The 21,318-nt window shown below is 35.1% G+C and overlaps 1 protein-coding gene across 1 annotated transcript in view; it reads right to left on the bottom strand.

Moving 5' to 3' along the window:
- Positions 1–7,810: 7,810 nt before the first annotated feature.
- The window catches only part of LOC107282926 (cytoplasmic polyadenylation element-binding protein 3), a gene marked incomplete at its 5' end in the record, with an annotated part of 41,614 nt that continues 28,106 nt past the window's right edge, over positions 7,811–21,318 (bottom strand). The window contains 4 exons of the mRNA XM_015810768.1: positions 7,811–8,088; positions 9,247–9,428; positions 14,084–14,198; positions 18,140–18,258. Of these exons, the coding sequence (XP_015666254.1) occupies positions 7,861–8,088; positions 9,247–9,428; positions 14,084–14,198; positions 18,140–18,258 (644 nt within the window). The remainder of the gene's footprint in view (positions 8,089–9,246; positions 9,429–14,083; positions 14,199–18,139; positions 18,259–21,318) is intronic.

The following is a 21,318-nucleotide window of genomic DNA, read 5'->3' as shown; positions in this document are numbered from 1 at the left end:
TTTTACAAGCTCTGCAGGGAACCAAAAGTAGAAGCAGAAAATACCAATGACATCCAAGGGATGGCATTGTTTCTATCAGGTAAGAAAATGGTATTAAAAATGAAGTTTGAAAGCTGCTACATTGGAGCTAAGCAGGTCTGTGTTTCTCTCTGTAAGTATAACTCTGTAAGTACAACTGTTTCTAAACAGTTTTTAGCAGTTGTGGTTATAGACCACAAAAAAGGGAGTCCAGGGCCCATCTCATCCATTCCTGTTGTCAAAGGTTCATGGTTCCTTCTGCCTTGTCTACATCTCCAGCAACCACTGGAACAGGTTCTCCTTCCCCAAAACGCCCTGTTCCTAATTTATACTATCTTGAAACTAAGAGAAGCATATGAGCTGTCACCCCCATCACCCAAAGACCGGTCCTTTGGGAAAGTAAATACAGCATAAAAAGCTGCATTTCATTGAAATAAAGAACAAAATCAATCCTATCAAAGGATTGAGAGTGGATGATCAGTCAAGTCCTTTATTTCAGAGAATGGACTAGAAACCATGTTCCTTCATGTCCTGTAAATTGTGCACTTGGAATCTTCATTTTTTTTTCACAGTGCCTTCCAAAACAGAAGGATTATAGTTCAGGGATTAAAGCAGGGCTTTTCAACCTTTTCACTCATTGTAACACTTTTAAGATATGGCAATATCCGAGTACCACCAGTCGCCTAGCAAGGTGTCAAAAACTTGATGGCCAAAAAAAAAAAAAAAGGAAAAAAGTGATAAAGTACAGGGAGTCCTCAACTTACAACAGTTCGCTTAGTGACTGTTCGAAGTTACAATGGCACTGAAAAAAGTGCCCCCCAAGGCACAGCCGAGCAAGACACCTGCCCACCCAGCCACGCTCTTCCTCCTGTCCAAGGTTTTCATTGTTGTGAGCATTTCTGTTGAGGATTGGCAGCGGGGGTGGGGTGGGGAGGTGTTTAGTTTTTATTCCCCCCGTCTGCTGGGTGGTTGCAGCAGGTTTTGGTCACTTCACATGACCCTGGGACACTGTGACCATCATAAATATGAATCAGTTGCCAAGCATCTGAATGTAAATCACAAGACCCTGGAGATGCTGCAACGTTCCAGCTGATCGGTGCTTCTTCAGGGCTCAGCAGAAGCACCAGGATCAGCGCCGAGCTCCAGCTGGAGCCTGGGGCTGGTCCTGGCATTTCCGCTGAGCCCTGACAGCCAAGAAGCGCTGATCAGCTGGAAAGCGGCACTGATTCTGGCGCTTCCGCTGAGCCGACAGCCCTGCAGCTCTAGCCATCTCTCGCTCAGGCTACCACCTTTCTAGGATGGCCGCGTACCACCTGCCAGGTGCCAATGTACCACAGGTGGTACCCGTACCACTGGTTGAAAAGCCCTGATCTAGGTCACTGGTTCCCCTTCATGTGTTTCTCCCTTGTTTTAAAATATAATCATTAGAATTTGACCTACACAATTATAATTAGAACTTGCATAGAGTTAATAGAATGGGATAGGAGTCACATGTGTCTAAGTTCAGAATAGTTTAAGAGAGTTTAGATATTGTTTTCCAACTATAGGAATTGATAGGCAAAGACCTGTGGCCTTTTCTCATTGTTATAAACTCAATGGTTCAATTTATTATTTTTCTTAATAACTCTTTTGCTATTAGACAGAGCAGTGGCAATTTGCTACTGAAGCCCCATTACTGGCTCAAATAGGTCTCAGTAATCAAAATATAACACAAGGACCTATTAAACAAATTTCAGGGTGGAGAAATAAAATAGTATTGAGAAATTCTGCTCAGGAAGAACAGAACAATGTTTCCCAGCAATAGCAAAATTGCATTATACCATCTTCATCTTCTTCCAACAAGTGCTCTTGATTTTTGCCTTGGTGTACAGAAATTTGATCCAAGAAATGAGAACAAAATGATTAAAATCTTGCACCTGATAGATACTGAGTGACAATCTCTTAGGATCCTAGTAAGTAGATACTATGCCACTTGCACTTGTGCAACTGTGCTTTGGTGTCAAATGCTCTTGATGAATTCTGGTGATAAGTAAAACGATAATGAAAACACTATTTAAATGTGTACTTTGTTAAAGTGTAACATGTAGCCGAAGATGTGTGTGCTTTAAATTTCCAATTTCTAATTCGATTGTATCTTCCCCGTTGCTTTTTTAAATATTCAAATGATGACAAGTTTCCGTACTTCATACAACTAGATTTAATAAGTTATTACAGAAAAAAAAATAATTCCAAACTACAAAGTTGAAGCAGTTGTAAGCAATAGCAGCGTGGAGCTTCATGTTTAGTCACAGTACTGCAGTTCCATACAAAGCATTAGTCCAAGCCAAAAAAAATAAAAAATAAAAGGTAAAAGCCTTTTAGGGTTACTAGCAAAACCAGTCTAAAGAGAACATGTAATAAAAGATATGGTACACTGAAAATTAGTCAGTTAAAAAAAACAACTACAGAGATCTTAGCTGTGAACACTCATCTCCATTATTTTAGACAGCAAATTACAAATACCTAATACTTTATACCCCAACAGAACAACATCCAGAAACAAACCAGCAAAAAAAGCAGAAATGATTTTCCTGTATTAGCACCCTGAATATCTACTTGTTGCTAAACAATGTTAAATAAATTTAAAGTGTGCAGAATAACATAACAGCTCTTGCTCTTCTCCTATTCAGGAGTAAATCATAGCATGAATATTAGAACAGACTGTATGGTTAAGACAGAAACACTACAACAGTAGAAATTAAGAAAACCTTTTAAGTGGAAAAAAAGGAATGCTGACATTATACAAACTGGTGTAAAAAGCAACTACATAAAAGGCAGGTTTAACAAAAATAGTTTAAAAAAACCAATCTGTGACTAATCTTTCACTCGTATCTTGCAAGTAGAGATGTCACAATACTGAAATATTAACATAGGAGATTTTCTCCTAGTAAAGCACTGTATTTTTGTACTACTCTAACAAAGATAATGAAATCTGTAATAACTGCATATTTGTAATACATTTTTTAAAAACCTGCTTTCCTACAAGGCAAGTGTGTAGGCAGGAGTATAAGCACACACTCACCTCATTCCATTCTTGCAGGAGTTTGAAAAATTTCTCCTTCACTTCTACTGTATTATGCTTTTTCAATTTGTGTTTGTTCCAACCATAGAACCTAGTTAGAGTCTAAATTTTACTATTTGAAATTGCCTGTACATTACTTACAAAGAACTCACAAAGGCCAACTCCAGATATTTACACAAGACATCAAGGGACAGCTTCCCTTCAGCTGAAGTCCTCATAAAAGCAGATAAAATCTGACGACTGATATATCTGGAGAAGGCCATTGTATCTTCTGTTTATGTAACACCAGTTTGAGTTGCAGGATCTAAAGCAAGGTTTTTCAAAGTTGGTGTCTTGAAGATGTGGGGACTTCAACTTCCAGAATTCCCCAGCCATGCTAGCTGCAGAATTCTGGGAGTTGAAGTCCACATATCTTCAAATTGCCAAGTCTGAGAATCACTGATCTAAAGGAAGGGATAACAGTACCCAGCTTCCACACAGAGGTTTTGCTAGTATTGCAGTAAAGGGGTAGGACAGGCAAAGGTGGAGATGAATTACAAAAAATGATGCAATGTTATTTTTATAGCAGCAACAGATGCTGTTCTTATGCTATAAGAGGCCTAACACAAGAAAGGGAGAAATATACAAGCAGTTTGAAAAAAGTGCTCAGATCAGGTAATAAGGGTTCCTATACATGCATTAGATAGCACTAACTATGAGAAACTTACACTGTATGGTACACTGTAACATTATGTAGATACTATACAAATTTCCTCCATTTGTTCTGAGTTACCATGTAAAGAGGCGCAGGGAAATGCAGCATGAAGGATAGGTTTAATAAATAAATAAAAGCATGGCAGATCACCCAGAAGCCATTTGGGAGAGATTTAAGGGAATAGTTCAAAAACAAAAATGTCCATAAAGAGGATGCATGGTTGAGTACGGAGGAGGTGACTTAGCCAAGCCTTAATGCTGCGTAGTTCCATTTATTTTTCACCCGTGCACCCACTATGCAACAGTACTGGATGTGCCCATGGTAATGGTGAGGAAGCAAATTGGTAGGATGCTAAACAGCCAAGATTGTAGACCTGTTATTTCTACAGATTGGAGTGAATTACAACAGCAACAGTGTTTATTAACATTGGTGTTGTACAAATCTAGACAGCGAACTGGTACTGTGACATCCCTATTGTCTTCCTAAATCATTCTGATAAAGGAAAAAGCTTCTAAAAAATATCACATCATTTTCCTGCTTCATTCTGTAATTTTATTGCCCAATTATTCATTACAGTTTTTCAATCATTTCACATATCCAACCATTTTCACACCATTGTAAACCACATCAGCAAGTTAATACATAAAGCTTTGCATTTCAAAAAACTAGACACTTTAGTAACAATATTACAAAGGTTTTTTAGCTTCAAAAATAACTGAAAATGAAAAAAATAAACTTTTAAAGAATTAGCATCATAAAATTAATTTATTCCAAGTAAAAATACAAAATAATATTAATGACATTGACCAGATATGAAAGTCTCTCCCAGAAACAACTATATTAATGGTTGAGAAAGCATTCCTTAAAGAAAATCTGAAATAAAAATGAAAAATATGTCAATGTTTAAATTTCTCTTAGCAAAAAATCTTTCTAAAAATAACAATGAAAATCTGTCTCAGTACAAAGGCTACATTACTATTGAAAAAATACCAGCATGAAGAAAAGGTACATATTTGACAGTAGAAAAATGATCTTAGTGAATCACAATGTCTAAAGTTTGCAATGAAAATAAATTTGCAATAAAGATTTATGCCTTTTTTCTTTTCTTTTTTCTTTTTTATACAAACAGTACAAACAGTATTGCACATAACAACAAATAGTCGAGGTTAAGTTGCTTTCAAAAAGAAAACCGACTAGTTCAAGTCTCGCATGGAGGGAAGGCCACAAGTGGGCCTGTGGTACCCAGGGGCTCCTTCATCCAGTTGCAGTTCAGAACAATTTGTTTTAAAAAATAACTTCTTTTCTGGAAGGACCCTCTCAGAATAATGGGGTAAGATATTAACAACCGGGGGGGAGGGGGCACATTCATTTACAAAACAAAAGGGGAACTTGTTATAATTTAATAAACTAAAAATTATCTTTAAAAAATACAAACAGAAGAACTCTCACAATTCTGGTCAGTCGTGCATAATCGCTTGATTATAAATATACAAATTAAGGGCAAAACAGGTTTTTCACCTTCTGTTCACAACTTCCAGCACCAAAGCAATTTGTTTTTAAATTTCCTTGCTGTATTCATTTTAATCTCATCGTTTACATAACTTCCAGCATCTCTCCCCCCCTTTCTCCTTTCTTTCCAGCTATGTTTGTATGTGGGAAAGGGACATTTCTTCATAAATGTTTATTGTTTCACATAATTAGGTAGACTTCGGTAGGATAGCTATGATCTTCAATACAGTTATAAAGCTCTAACTTCATTTTCAAAAAAGCAAATAAGCATGAAAAAAATAAAGTTACCCATCTGTTAAATCATTTCCTCACAGAATTAAATTAATATATATTTTTTTCTGAATAAACTTACTTAGAAAATATTTTCTTTCCTATATTTCAAAATTGAGGTATTGCAAAAGATCATGTCAGTCAGAAAGCATGCCTTTTTTCTTTAAAAAAGAATAATCTGCCAACTATTGAAAACTGTCTAGTTACAAAAAGTAGTGCATAACAAATCTTGTATAGATGAAAAAAAGAAGGGAAAGGAAAAAGAAAACCCCAAACAAAACAAAATAGATTGCTGGGCTAGATAAAGCAATATCACAAAAATGCCCAGGAGAAATTGCAAAAGGGATACCAAGAAGAATGAAAATTTTTAAACCAGTAAAAAAACTATTTTTTTTCAACAGAGAAAGATTTTCTCCCCCTCCCCCCCAAGCCAATAATTTCAACTGAACACTAAAAGAAAATGTAGAAAGTTACAACATTAACAAGGCCATCACAACACTCAAAACAGGGACATTTCAACATCTACTATGCAGCGCCATATCCACTCAAGACTGTCCCCAGACCTCCAAAACTAGGGATGGGGTGGGGGAAGAACAAACCCACAGAAAACCCAGAAAAATAATGTACACATTCTCACATTTTCATAAATAGCACACTAATATGTGTTTATGTGTTTGCCTTGTAGCCCCATATTATATGCTAAAAAAATGTCCACTGTTCAGATTAGATCTCAAATATATTCAAGCTTCACAGGATACATCCAGGATTTAAGAAATTAAATATCATACCCAAGATAATTTTTGTATGCAGACATTTCTTTAGCACCACTTTTCCCAATCAAAATGTGCCCCGTTTATCAGCCACTATTTAAGCTGGTAGTGTACATATGCTATTGCGAGCTCTTTGGTTTTCTGGACATGGGCTGCAGCTACATAAATAGGTGCAAGCTTTTATGAGATAGGAACTAAGAGCTCAAAATTTGTTTTGTGAGTGCGCATATGTATTTGTTTCTATGGTTGAACTTTCAAAAGAGTGTGAATGGTAGACATAGAGGCTTAAACAGTTAGTTTGATCACAGTACTAGACATAATTACTTTACTATATAAAATAAATTGCACAATATAGAACAGAGCACCGCAAAGTACTTCGTCTATCATTCACAAATCTGTTTAAGGATATTTCTACATCTATTCTTTTTAAAAAATATCTGTTGTAATATAGGCGATACGGCTATGGGCTGATTTTAATTTCAGACGCATCTACATAGACTTAGACATGCCTTCCTCCAGTCAGTAACCTGTGTGCGTATGTGTGTGTGTGTGTGTTTTAAATTATTTTATTGAGTACTTTGTAGCCTATATAGAATCTTAATTGGTGCATTGTGGGTAGAGTTTTGTATTAGATATCTATAAAAAATTTATTGCATGCGTCAACCTGATTAAACATGCAGTCAAAACTATTGACCTTCCTTGGAAGCTTTCTGAATGCTCTACTGATCTTTCAGCAGCCATTACTGTTTTAAATCACATAATTATCTTTTTAAATGATACCCTAGCTTGAATAGAGTAATGTGGTATTAGTAATACCATCTTAATAGCAGCAAAAGCTATTGCAGCATACATTTACATAACACTAAAAGGCCTAAACAAATAGGAAACCCTCAGCAAAATAGAAAAGGGATGGGGAGGTGGGAGTGGAGAAAATGTGATCCAGCTTATGAGGTATCATCCTTATCAGTAAAAATAGAGAGCAACTAAAGATTGTTTAGGGTTTTTCCTACTCTGAATGATTGCTGAATATCCACTGTAAATTTTTGCTACATCTGCCACCTACTTGTGAGTGTTACCTTTGGTAAATCATGTGCTAGGGGCAAATCAAAGTTTCTGAAAATAAGTGCATGCTCCAGTTTTAAAATAAAAGTACATAATTTAAAAAAATCTTAATCACATATACACCAACCTAGTGGAGGCTGATGACCATAGCAGTCTACTTATTGTTAGCCGTGACAAGTCTCAGGTAAGAAATTAAGGTACCAAGCAGATGTTTGTGTGAATCAAAGTGCAAAATCAGTACAGTTACACTCTGCTAGGCTTGTATTATACTGGACATAGTGTTCAGTAATGTGACTGTAAATAATCATAATCATCATCATCATTATAATCATAACCATCATCATAATAAAAAGACCCATCTCTTCATTAAAGTCAAGGATGAATGCACAGATTTCCAGAACACAAAAGCCCTGAGGCAGCACTCCTTTCCCCTTCAATCCAGTCGGCTCCAGTACTGCTGGCCTTTGGCCCGGGCCTCAGCTCCAACGGAAGGGCACGTGGCGGGGCCGGTCGCCTCCTTCCTTCACGAGCGGCTTGTGGAACTCTCGTCCAGCCCGAGAATGAATGCTCGCCCAACAGTATTCACAGTAATACTGCAAGCAGGTAACATTGGCACAAAAGAATGGAGCAAATTTTCCACCACAGCGAGTACCCTGGCATTCATCACACATCTGATCATCAAGCACATATGGCTTTACTTCCACCTATAAAGGGAGACAGGTACAGAGTCAATCAGTAAATAAAGAGCATTTGTGAATGACCCTTGCACGTCAGAATTGACTCTAGTGCAACCTCTCACAAAGTAGACAAGAGCCAGAATTCCCCAGCTTTAAAAGAAAGAGAAACAGTTTTTCAGCTTTAAGACATCACATATATTGAATAGAAGGGGTAATTTTAATTGGTATATCTTGTCATATCATGCGGTTGCAAATTTAAAAAGTTGCATCAGAAAAAATACATTTCCATGTTTCACAGTATTTGTAGAAAAGCTTGGTTTTTGTTATGTAAATTACCAAAGGAATTCTGCCTTTAATTTAATCGTTGTTAAAATATTACTGTCATTTCTTTCTCTATTACAAGGAATGTTTAACATCTCTTTTTTTCTCAAGTTTAACATCACTCCAGATTTGAACTGAAAGGCCTATATACAGATATTCCTCACTTACTGACCACAATTGGGATTGGCAACTCTTTTGTAAGCAGTGCAGTTGTTGTGTGATGTCATGGACCGTGCTGGCCTATGATATGAATTCCAGCTGTGGTCATTAATTGAATCACCAGGGGTCATTAAGCGCAATGTCATATGACCATAACTTGTGACTTCCTCCAGCTTCTCCATTGACTTTGCTTGTTGGAAGCTGGTTGTGAGGGTCACAAATAGCAATCACATGACCGTGGGACACTGTGACCATCATAAATGCATGCTGGTTGCCAAGTGGTGTGATGGCCACTAATTTATGAACCAGTTGTAAGACTAATTTTTTACTGCCATCATAAGTTCAAAGAGATGCTGAACAAATAGTCAGAAAGTGAGCACTATTTGTGAAACTATCAAGTATATTTGAGTATATTCCATGTTAAAATATAATTTGCTTTTAATATTCTATTAGACGTTCTACCTTTCACATACTGCCTTATTTTTCTTGTAAACATATTAGACACTATGATCAAAACATGTAATCCTACCTGTTCAAAAGCATTTTTTAAAAATGTACTAATTTATATTATAGTCTTAGTCTCTGTAAAGCAACTTTTAGCCACATTGGATGATCCTGGATTATAGATCAATGAATGGTCCAGCTTCACCAGGCATCCATGCAATTTGCCTGCAGAGTTAAGCCAACCAAAAATGCTTTACTTACCCGTTTATCGATGTCATTGTGTTGGAGCTGGACAAAGCGTGCACTAATAGCAGCAATATAGCTCTGCTGATTGGAGAAAGCCACTCTACCAGCACCTTTGGGGTACTTTAACTCTGGGTCTGTATCAATGCCAGCATAGCAGACTCCTCCATACAAACGATCCATAATCATAGCTAGTTCAACTATAAGAGAACATGAATATGATAAAATGGCCATAAATTTAATCTTTAGAATCTCTGGCACTTCTATACTGTTAATGTTTTTACTTATTTCTTAGGAAGCTGATCCCTTAATTGTCTTCCATTAACTATAAAATGTTGAGAGCAATGGGGAGGGGCAAAAGGAGTTAGAAAGACCTTCCTCAAATTGAACATGGAGTAAGCACCCAAGAAATCTAATACAGAACACCTCTGACCTATCACACAAGAGACAAACTTATAAAGCAAAATTTGATTAGCCATCAGAAAAGAATACCACCATCAGCATATTATTATAACTAAAAAATAAGTTAAACTGCAATTTCAACCAATAGAAGTAATAGGTAGTATTTCAATACATTTTTTCAGGAGTGTATGTTTGAGATAATTAATCTAAATGTCAAATTTACTTTGGATACCAAATATCCAAAGGAAGAGATTATTACCACCACTTCCAAAACCTCTTCCTAAATGGCTTGAATTAAAACCTGAAACTATGAGATATATGACATATTAATAAAAATAGAATAGATACATTAAAATCAGTATCCTGCATTTGAAAAATCCTTGAGTTGATTTTAAATAATCAAATGGAACTAGAGTAAAGCAATCTAGGTATCAGCTATGGTTAAAAAGGCCAATTTAAAGTAGCAGACAATAAAATTTGAGAAAGCAATATAAAAGGACTAAATCTAAACATTATTAAAATTATTTAGACAATGGACAAAACTTAAAAGAAACAGATACAAATAACATTGCAAACAAGGCCACTAATTAAACATGTTACAAATATTGAGACAAAAGCTAAAGTATTAGCCAATGCACAAGGAAAAGTTTCTCTTTTGAAACATGTTGTTTTTATTACTGGATTATAGTAAAAGAAATCAATTTCAGTGATTCTGTCAATAGTTGATAGTAATAGATGGTTGTATACAGCACATAGTCTAAAGAAATAGATGTAGCTAATTATTTGAAAGAAGTCTCAGTTCAACATTTTTAGAATAATAGCAGAGGTAATTCTCAATTATCAACTACAGTTGTGACTGGCAATTCCATTGCTAAGTGATGTAGTCATAAGTAAAAGTCATGTGATCATGCAGACTTACAATGTCAGTTCATCAGTTCCAGCTGTGGTTATTAAGTGAATCACCACAGGCCGTTAAGCACATTACTGGACAGTGACTTGTAACTTCTTGTTAGCTTTCCTAATGAAGGTCACAAATGATGATGGGACAATGGAACACTGTGACCATTGTAAATGCACGCCGGTTATCTAGCGCCCAAATTGCAATCACATGACCACAGAGAGTTTGCAATGGCTACAAGGACAGATAATCTTTTTCTTCAGTGTGCTTGTAAACTTTTCATGGTCACTGAATGAGTGGTGAATAAGGGGATGATCTTTAGTTATTCTCAAAGACAGGAAGTATCATACAGGCATTTCCTGATACACCTATCCCATTAGTGAACCAAGATGCTAAAATATGCATGTCAATATTGGTCAATAGATTACATTCAATGATTAGTAATTATATTAATCTGGATTAAATTGGATTCATCAGGAGCAAACAGATTGGAAATCCAATTAGGTATATTCTTAATAACATTCTATATTGGATTTAAAAAACTGGCCTTTTTATTCTAGATGCTTACAAAGTCTTCAGTATGTTGGCACAGTCATTTTTGCTTAAGACATGAGAAAAATATATATTTGGAGTTAAATTTATAAATGTGGTATAGAAATTATATTTTAAATTAAATGTGATTGTAAGTCTTAAAGATATAGATTCACCACATATAATTATACAGAGAGGAACAAAATCGGTTTACCCATTCTCTGCTCCAATCTATGTCACTGAAAGCCCTTTTATACAATTTAAACAATAACATTGGTAACAACAGTTATTGATAACAGTAACAGCCTCATGAGGAAGCAATTTATACATGCTCTGATGATACTGTTGTAATGTTGCCTAAGTCAAATCAGAAATTTCCTTTAGTCAAAGAAGAAAAATTAAACTAATCATGCAACAGCATGGCTAAAAATAAATTTTAAAAAGGCTGAGGGATTGTTTACCAACACAATTCCAAATTATAGCACTAGGTAAGGCAGGGATCTTCAAACCTGGTCCTTTTATGACTTGTGGACTTCAACTCCCAGGCACGCTGGCTGAGGAATTCTCGGAGTTGAAGTCCACAAGTCATAAAGGGGCCAAGTTTGAAGACCCCTAAGGTAAGGGATAAAGTTGCCATAAGCAGTATATTAGATTTTTTTCCTTCCATTCAATTGTGCCAGTTTCTTAGAGACTACCTGAACAAGTCCCTGCAGTTTTCTTGGCAAGACTTTTCAGAAGTGGTTTGCCACAGCCTCCTTCCTAGGGTTGAGAGAAAGTGGCTGGTTCAAGGTCACCCATCTGGCTTTGTGTCCAAGGCAGGACTAGAAATCAGTCTCCCCGTTTCTAGCCTGACCACTACACCAAATTGGCTCTCATTAGAACTTTAATTTTCTCCTCAACAGTTTCATGTTAAAATCATTAATTTAACTTTGCTAATGCATAAAATTAAAGATCAACTTAATTATGACACTCATCAAAAACTATTTTAGTGAAAACTGTATCTTCTTAAAAATAACTCTACTTCTAAATTATTTAAATCATTCCTAAATACTACCTATTTCCTTAACTAGCAAAAAAAAATTTTTTGGCAATTTTTAAAAACAAAATTTGTATTTAAAAAAGAGAAACCAATCTGGGAAAGATTAATTTATTTTATAGGTTTTCAACTGATGCTTCTTCCATTATATTAAAATATACATTTTAAAAAATGGACAGAGATTGGAGAATTCAAACTATATAGTCAAAACTTGACATCTTTTTAAATGAAAGACTATTATATGCATAGAACATTCTGGATCCTATTTTAGGCTTTTCTAATGAAATCTGAAAGTAGCATCAAAATTTGCCTTATAGATAAAGGAAAACAGTGCTATTTTATAAATGGAGGATTAGGCTATTTTAACAACAGCATGCATAAGTTCTATCAGTCCTTAAAGATGAAGAAGTCACTTTACGCTTACACATTTCAAAGTAACTATTCTTGAAGTGGAGAAAAATATTAAAGGGCAATGTCAAAAAATATGCCGCATTATGAAAGGTTCTTGAATGCTTTCTGTTTAAAATATTTAGAGGATTAGAAACTGGGGATAAAAAAAGACATGTTGTAGATAAAGAAACCGTTAATAGAGGTCTCTCAAATCAATTAGAGAAAATGTATTGCAATAAATACAATAATATAATAGTATAATTCTTCAGGCAAATAGTTCAAGTACTATTTTTAAAGAGTATTGGGAGGCATGTGGCAACATTAGAATGTACTGGCATGGCGTTATAGGATTGCTCCAATATCCAACAATTTTGGCAGTCCAGTTTTAGGTAAGTATATGTACCTACACCATCAAATTTTAGGTAGATAAATATACCACTTACACCATCAGAATTGTTATCATGGATTGAAGGAGAAAACAAAATATTAAAATCAAAGACATTATTAGAATTATTTAATGGCAGTAAAAGTATTTACAGCCCAGAAATAACATTTCATTTTAGACCTTTGGTACTCCAAATTATCAGAAATAGTTTTTAAGGCAAAAGCTTATGGCCACTATATACAAAATGCAGAGTTTTTGATACAATGGCTCTGTTCACCTAATCTGCAAATTTTTTTGATTAGGTTGCTATAAATACAAAATCAATTTAATGACATTTGTCCTCAACAATATACAAATTGTGGAATGAAGATAAATAGTTTGAACAGGAGGGTTAAAAATATATGAATATATACTGAGCATATTCTTGTTTTTTAATAATTTGAAATAATTGGAAATTGTAAATTTGAACTGAAAACTGAAATATATACCAAGAATTATTAGAATTTTTATTTAAGATAATCTGATATTTCCAGAGAAAGACTTAAATATTAACTATATATTATGAGGACTGTTGTAATTATTTCTCTATCATTTAAAAAACCCAAGGATTATTCAAATGCTTCTCCATATCATTTTTTATATTCAAATTTATTACTCTACCCCAGAGAGTCTTTGAAAGTCACATAGTTCCCTCAGCTTCACCAGTTTAAGAAAATTACTTTCAAGTGGAAAACTGATCATGACAAACAAAAGGGAATAGCCATTCTTCACTTGAAATGCAAATTGACAATGCTTTCGGGTTTTTGTTTTTTTTTAATATTCCCTCTTGAATTTAACATAGCTGCCTATGGTAACTGGAAGGACTCCTTTGGTGAGGAAAACCAAAATCCTTTCTATAAGGATAAAGAATAGGATTGTAATGTTCATTTATTCTCTCTCCTAAGCTTCAACCTCTGATAGCTGTTTGAGTAGATTTCCCAATCATCTTGAAGAAATTTTGAAATATAAGAGAGAGAGAGAAGAGTATCAGCAAAAATCACTTGTGAGATTACCCAGTTGGTTCCATTCAATTGCAATGTAAAATAGAAAACATACAAAAAGAAGAGAAGTAGAACTCACTCATTTGAAATACCCTAAATAAAACTAGGCAGATTATTTTATCAAGCTTCAAGCAGTTTTTCACATTCAGCTGGCTTTTTATACTTTTACTCACCAGCTCGGAGGGGTCGTGGAACTCCTCCCACAAAAATAGTTTTTCTGGGGTCTAAAGGTTGAGAACCATCCATTACAAAGTCACTGTCGCTTAAATTCCAAGGTCGAATTTGTACCTGAAATATTCCAAAAATCAGCTTCCTTTTAATCTGCCTTTTGAAAATTAATCTAAGACCAAACAACTTTTATGCAGTGTCTTAACTATCTATAGGTATCAAAATCAACTCGTGGGCTGAATGTTTTAGAAGTCATTTTTACAAAAACATGCTTTCCATGAAAACCTGCAGTAAAACCATTAATAACATCTACACTGTGGCTTAACCTTGTTTCATGGCTATATTAACCAAGGAACACCAAATACATATTAACCTTTGCCAATATGGCAAGATAGTCTCATACATTGGTTGCCTAGAAAATGATAAATTTTGATAGCCTATCCCGGAATCTCTTCATTCTTACTTTTACAATAATGTCTGCCAATCACAATATCAACTTGTTTTGCAAGTAGGAAAGATTAGTTAATGCTTAGTGTAAGACGTTCACTTCTGAATGGCATAGCAACATAGAATATTAGGATAAGCAGACAGACATGCAGCTTACTATTTTATTCAGGATGCACACAAAATGTGTAAGCTTACTCTCTGAGACATCAGAGCAACATAAGAGACTCTAGAATATCCAGACAACCTAGGTCACATGTGAAGCATCCAATATACCAAACTATATACCTATGATGAATAGTTAATGTGAGCCACAAGATAGTAAAGCACCTGCAGACATGAAGATGTGAAGGTTTTGCTACTGCAACATGAACAATTTTGATGAAAAACACAGAACTTACTATTCAGAACAAAGAATAAGATAGTTCATAAACTATTTGACATAATATGTTTTTAACAAAGTACTCAACAATTTAATTTATATCACAGAAATTTTTTTTATCTTTTAAATCTTGACTCAAATTACTCACTCAATTTTTTTCTTTTATATAAGAATAAAGTCCAGTCTATTTTGTAGTTTACATAATTCTTCTGTTTCTATAATTAATAACCTTTCCTTTAAAGTATCCATTTTTGCCATTAAAATCTAGGAAGTGACCAAATCTTAGATGCAAAAAAATACACATAAAATGATTCACATATATTACTGACCACAACTGGACTGACAACTCTGACACTAAATGGTATATTTGTAAAATGAAAAATCACATGACCATGACCATCTTGTGATGGCGGTTTGGCAATTCCAGCTGCAGTCATTAAGAAAATCACAATGGGTCGTTAAAATTGATGTCATGTAACATGGCTTGCAACTTTCTGCTGGCTTCCCCATTGACTCTGCTTGTCAGGAGCTGGCTGTGAAGGTTGAAAATTGTGATCATGGGACTGCACGATGCTGCAACTATCTAATTGTATGCCAATGCCACCTAGGAAGACTAATTGTAAGTCTCTTTATTCGGTTCTTTATAACTTCAAATGGCTGCTGAATGAATGGTCGGTAAGCAAGGACTTTTTGTACATACATGTTAATTCAGAATAAATGAGTACTAGACAATCTAATGGCAGGACTGGTTTATGGAACTGGAGGGCCAATTTTATCATCAAAGTTCCCTACACAAAGCCCTCAACTGCATATAGATTCCTGCAAAATGTGATGCTAACTCTATATATTTGAGATGGAATGCACACAGAATCTGAACTAAAAATTAAATATTGAACATATTGGATTTTTAAAAAATCATCTCAAAATAAAATCCTGCCTAGGAGAATGTGTTGATCCAACCAATCCATTTGCTAAAACTACACTACCTGTACTCTACACTACAAATAGACTCCATCTGTCTGCTCAAAACCCTCATCAAACTGGATCTACTGACTGGCTAATATAAAATTGCCCATCTGAAAATTCTTTGGCCTGCCTCTTGGGGCAAGATAATGTAGCAGGTAACTATAGTTTCTGGGTTTTCATATCCTCACTGCCTCATTGTCCCCTTGAGCCTGCCACTCTGCTATATTCCTCCCAGTCTCGGAACCAATGCAGCTTGCTATGGTCCACCTCCCTTGAACTGGCTAGGTAGAAAGTTAAGAAGCTAGGTAAGGTAAGGTAAGGTAAGGTAAGGTAAGGTAAGGTAAGGTAAGGTAAAGGAAGGAAGGAAGGAAGGAAGGAAGGAAGGAAGGAAGGAAGGAAGGAAGGAAAGAGGGAAGGAAGGAGGGAAGGATAAAAGGGATAAAAAGGGATAAAAGTCTGCTATAGGATGAGCAGTTTTTCCCCTCTTCGTGACTTTGCTTCTCAAATTAAACATGCACAACTCTAAACTAAATGCTTGTTATGATTTCAATAGATAACATATTAAGGTTTAAATAATATTTCCTTTAAAATGTCCTTCTATAAGTACTACAAGATAGAAAGAAACCAGGATTACAGAAATGCATTCTTAATTTCATTTTATATAAAGGGGTTTATATTTCTTGAAAAACTGCCTCTACCCCCACCTAATACCACATTTAAATTCCTTTCAATAAGGAGAAGATTTTTTAAGTAATTTAAAAACATGGCATGCTGGTTTATTTACTTTTAGGTGGGGAAGAAAATAATTAAAAAACTCCTTATGTGCCAATCCTTGCAAGACAGAGGATGTTTAAACAATATCATCTGCAATCAAAAATACAGTTTCTGCTACTTAATAACATTTTAAAAGCTAAAGGAAAGTTGGGTGAAAGGGGGATGCATTTATTTACTTAGCTAAGAGATCTGTCTGAATGGAAAGCATTTAGTTTGTTCAATTAATCAGTTAGCTAACTGAATGCAGATAAGCTCTTGAATATTTTGTACTGAGCATTTTCAAAAGAACAAAAAAAATCTGATAAATCTTATATGTGAAATAAGTAGATATTACATATCCACGGCTAATACCATTTTATTTATTATTTAAAACTTCATTCTATGTAAAATTTGTACACTCTCTCATCAGTAACAATATAGGGGGAAAGTCAACTGATAAATCTGAAACAGTGAGTCAAGTTCTTTTTCATTATTTACTGTATTGGGACAATCACTCTGTTTTCATTGATTCTTTTTAGTAAATAGCCCAATATTTTACATTTGCATTATTTTAAGCCAATCTTTTTGAACTGAGCAGCATATAAGCCACATGTTTATATATTGGTCAATTCCATATATATCAAGAATATTATTATTGTTATTCCTCTTACTCAGCTGAATGTTATATGATACAGACAAGAGCACATTATTTAATGCTTCTATGCTAGTTATGATTCCACATCATTGTATATTATAAAGTACATTGTGCTCTCACACTCTCACTCTCTCACTCAGTGAGTGAGAGAGCACAATGTACTTTATAATATACAAATAAGAATATAAACATACATACATAACAAATAAGCAAATAACTAACACAATTTCTTTCTCTCTCTCACACACACACACTTTATGTCTGTGTGTATGAGAGAGAAAGAGAGAAATTGTGTTAGTTATTTGCTTATTTGTTATGTATGTATGTTTATATTCTTATTTGTCTGCTCAAGGAAGACAATAAAATATTTTCATTCTATATAACAGATTAAACAATCCACATGTATGGTACCTCCCCAACTCTTTTGTGGGGAAAGTAACATGATTTGAAGTAACATGATTAAGTCAGCAGAATGTTGCACTGCTTACTGACCCTGATCATAATGAATTTAAACAGATACTTTGAATGAGCAAAATCAGCATTGAGGTAATTTTTTGTCTTCTTGCATTTTATAAACAGCTGTTTTGTTGAGATGACGATTTTTTAAACACATACCAAAGACCAGGATAGAGTGTTTTAGGATTCTCATTGTTCATAAAATGAATATAATGGACAATATAATGGATGCAACGATTATATTTGAATACATAATGACCTTCAATGTAATCTTGAAGGCTACAGTACCACCTTAAGAAGATTAAGTAAACTCAGGATTACAGTCCTAAAACTGCCATCATTAACCTGAACAGGTAACTCAGAACATTTGGTTTTAATTATTGAAAGAATTATTATTTTACTTACTGGTTTGTCCTTAATAGTGGGACTTGATACACATAAATAAAGTTTACCATCTTCTTCTAGACAGGCATCTATCAGAGCTTGAACAGAGCTTTCTTCCTGGAACAGCAGAAAAGCATAACCTTGGACAAAAAGAATAAAGTTAGTAAATACAAATTATAAAATATATAGCACAATTAACCACAGACATAACATGAATGTTGTAAAATAACAGAGTATCTTCAAAATGTCTTCAAAAACATAATATCTCTGACCCAAAACATAATACTGCAATTTGTCCTTGTTTGGTGAACTTAATTGGGATTGGCAATTTAGTGGTTAAGGAAGCAGTTGCTAAGTGAAAACACAATTGTGCTTATGATCTTACTTCAAGTTATCTTTACTTTATAGACCTGCAAAGGTGGAAAATGCAAGGAATGGTCATAATGTTACTTTTTCATCATCATTGTAATTGTGAAGCAGTTTAACGTTGCTAAACAAGGACTACATGTAGTTATTTTTTCACTTTTTTACAATTCACTTATAACTAGCCTGCCAATAAGCAATCATGAGATATCAAATATTTAATTGAAAGCAATATAAAGCATTCCTATAATTAAGAAAAGTTGTCCTATCAATTATTAAATAAGGTTAGTCTGGCAAGACATGTTCTTGGCAAATCCATGCTAACTTCATATAATTACTGCATTATTTTCAGGGTGCTTATATATGGATGTGTTTATTAATTTCTCTAGGATTTTCTATGGCAGTGGTGGCGAACCTATGGCATGCGTGCCAGAGGCAGCACTCAGAGCCCTCTCTGTGGGCACGCGCACCGTGCCCCGAAGATGGCAACCATCCTTCTTCAACCAGCTGCCCACTAACTCGCCAAAGTCCCAAATGGCCGGATGCATCCCAGCGCTGGCCTCGGTGTGCAGGGGCCGATGGTGTCAGGCAGCAGCAGCCCCGGCCTCACCTTGCCCTGTGACAATGGCACCTCCGCCCTACCTCGCCTTGCCTCACCTCACCCAGCAGGCGAGCCTCCTGCCCACCACCCCATCTGTCAGAGACCCCCTGGATCTCCCCCAACCCTGCCTGGCCCCCACAGGCATCCCTCCCCACAAGCAACATCAAGGTGATCACGCCCACCTTGTCCACACCCACCCAATCTGCCATGACCAAGCCATGTCCACCCAGTGGGCCACGCCTACCTGGCACCCGGTGATAAATAAGTGGGTTTTGGGTTGCAGTTTAGGCACTCGGTCTCTAAAAGGTTCGCCATCACTGTTCTATGGTATTGGTATAAGACTGATACTATACAGGTTGCTGGATCTTTTTTTATATATTTTTTATATTTTCAAAGACAGGGACAAGATTTGTTCTCCACTCACCTGTTACTTATTTTTCCATAATTATTCAAGGATAATATATAAAAATTATAGCCAACTTCTTTGGTCTTCTGGGATACAATTTTTCTAGCCTAGAGTTTTTAAACTTATTCACTTCTTAGTAATAAGTTTTATTCTGGCTTTCACAATTATCTAGTGTATCAAATATTTTCTTATTAGAGACAACTGAACCAAATTAGAAATTGAGTAGTTCTGTGTTTTCTTTGTTTCTTGTTCATCTCTCTTATTTATGTTTTGGTTTAGCTTTAGTTTTAAGAAGTCATCTGTGTGCAACCATTTATATAATTCATAGCATTCCATTGTTCTATTCATAATTGTTATACATTATAAATTATGATGTATTAGATTGGACAGAATTGATTTTCCTTTAAGAATATATGGATGTGTATCTTTTAGTAACAGAATATTTACATAATAATAGAAACGATATTCTGTGAACTATGTCAATAATCATTAGAAAAATAGAAATTACACAGAACATATTTAACAGAGTAAATAACACACCTAATTAAATGCATGTTATAAATTCATAATAATTAACAAGCACTATAATTTGCTGGTTAAATATACAAAAAAGCCACTGTTTCCTTAGCAATGAAGGAAGTAGAAAATGATGAATTATTTGGAACCATGCACAATAACAATATCCCAAGGGTATATCAATAAATTTGGTGGATTAACAAACAGAAGGTTGTTTGGAAAGTAAAGGTGAGAATTTGAGCATCTGGAGATGTCTGGAAAGATCAGAAGATGCTAATTGTTTCAATACATTAGGAAAAACATCAGCATTCTTATAGCAACTAGTAACTTAATAGCAGAATAAATAATTATATAATAATTATATACCTCCCATAAGAATGTGAAGAATGTGAAACATGCAAAGGAACAGAGGTTTGATCACTACAGTAATGCAGGCAATATTATTATTTGGCAGCTACTATATACATTGCTACAAGGAATGGATGCAATTTAGGTGAAGAAGAAGCCAAAAATAAGGGAAGGAACACCAGAATATACCAGAGCTTTAGTTTTTTTTCAGTTACCATCTGGCTTCAAGTTAGTTGGAATTTTCCTCAAATATAACTGCTGAATGCCTTGTTTTAAACACATGAACTACTTTATTGCCCTGAAGGATAGAGACGTTTTGTTTTGAACACAGAACTACCCAATAGAGGAAAATTTATGAATCTTATTCAGGTAGTTCTCACTTAACAACTGATCACTTTAAGACTGTTTATAGTTATGACAAGCCCTAAAAAGTTACTTATGACCCACCCTTGAAGTTAAAACTGCCATTCCCTCCCCCCCACAGTCACATGATCGCATTTCAAGAGTTTGGCAACCAGTTTGAATGTATAGCATATTGCAGCATCCTGCAGTCCCATTATTTGCAATGTTTTTTGGCCAGTTTTGCTATTTAGGAGAGTGGATTTGCTTAATGACCTCGTGGTTCACTTAATGACCACACAATTTGCTTAATGACTGTGGTGACTCACTCTATGGCCACTGAAAAAACAGTCGTAAAATTGAGTCAGGTCATGTGGTGACCCACTTATTGACTGTAACGAATTACAATGGAAATTCCAAGCTCAATTGTGGAGTCATGTTTCTAGTCTTTATTTTATGAATTTTAAATATGGACACCTAGCACTGAGAATTTTACTGAGGTATTACATAGACTTCTTAGCTAAGGTAATCTCCAATTTAATGCTGAGATCTTGCAATTATGGGAACTATAACAGAGTTTCTAATCATTATGCTGTAAGGTTTCTGCTAAAATTCTGGCAGCTCAGA

Source organism: Protobothrops mucrosquamatus, unplaced genomic scaffold, assembly GCF_001527695.2.
Source record: "Protobothrops mucrosquamatus isolate PMUCROS unplaced genomic scaffold, P.Mucros_1.0 scaffold_41, whole genome shotgun sequence".
NCBI classification, from domain to species: domain Eukaryota; kingdom Metazoa; phylum Chordata; class Lepidosauria; order Squamata; family Viperidae; genus Protobothrops; species Protobothrops mucrosquamatus.
This window is presented reverse-complemented; position numbering and strand designations above follow the sequence as displayed.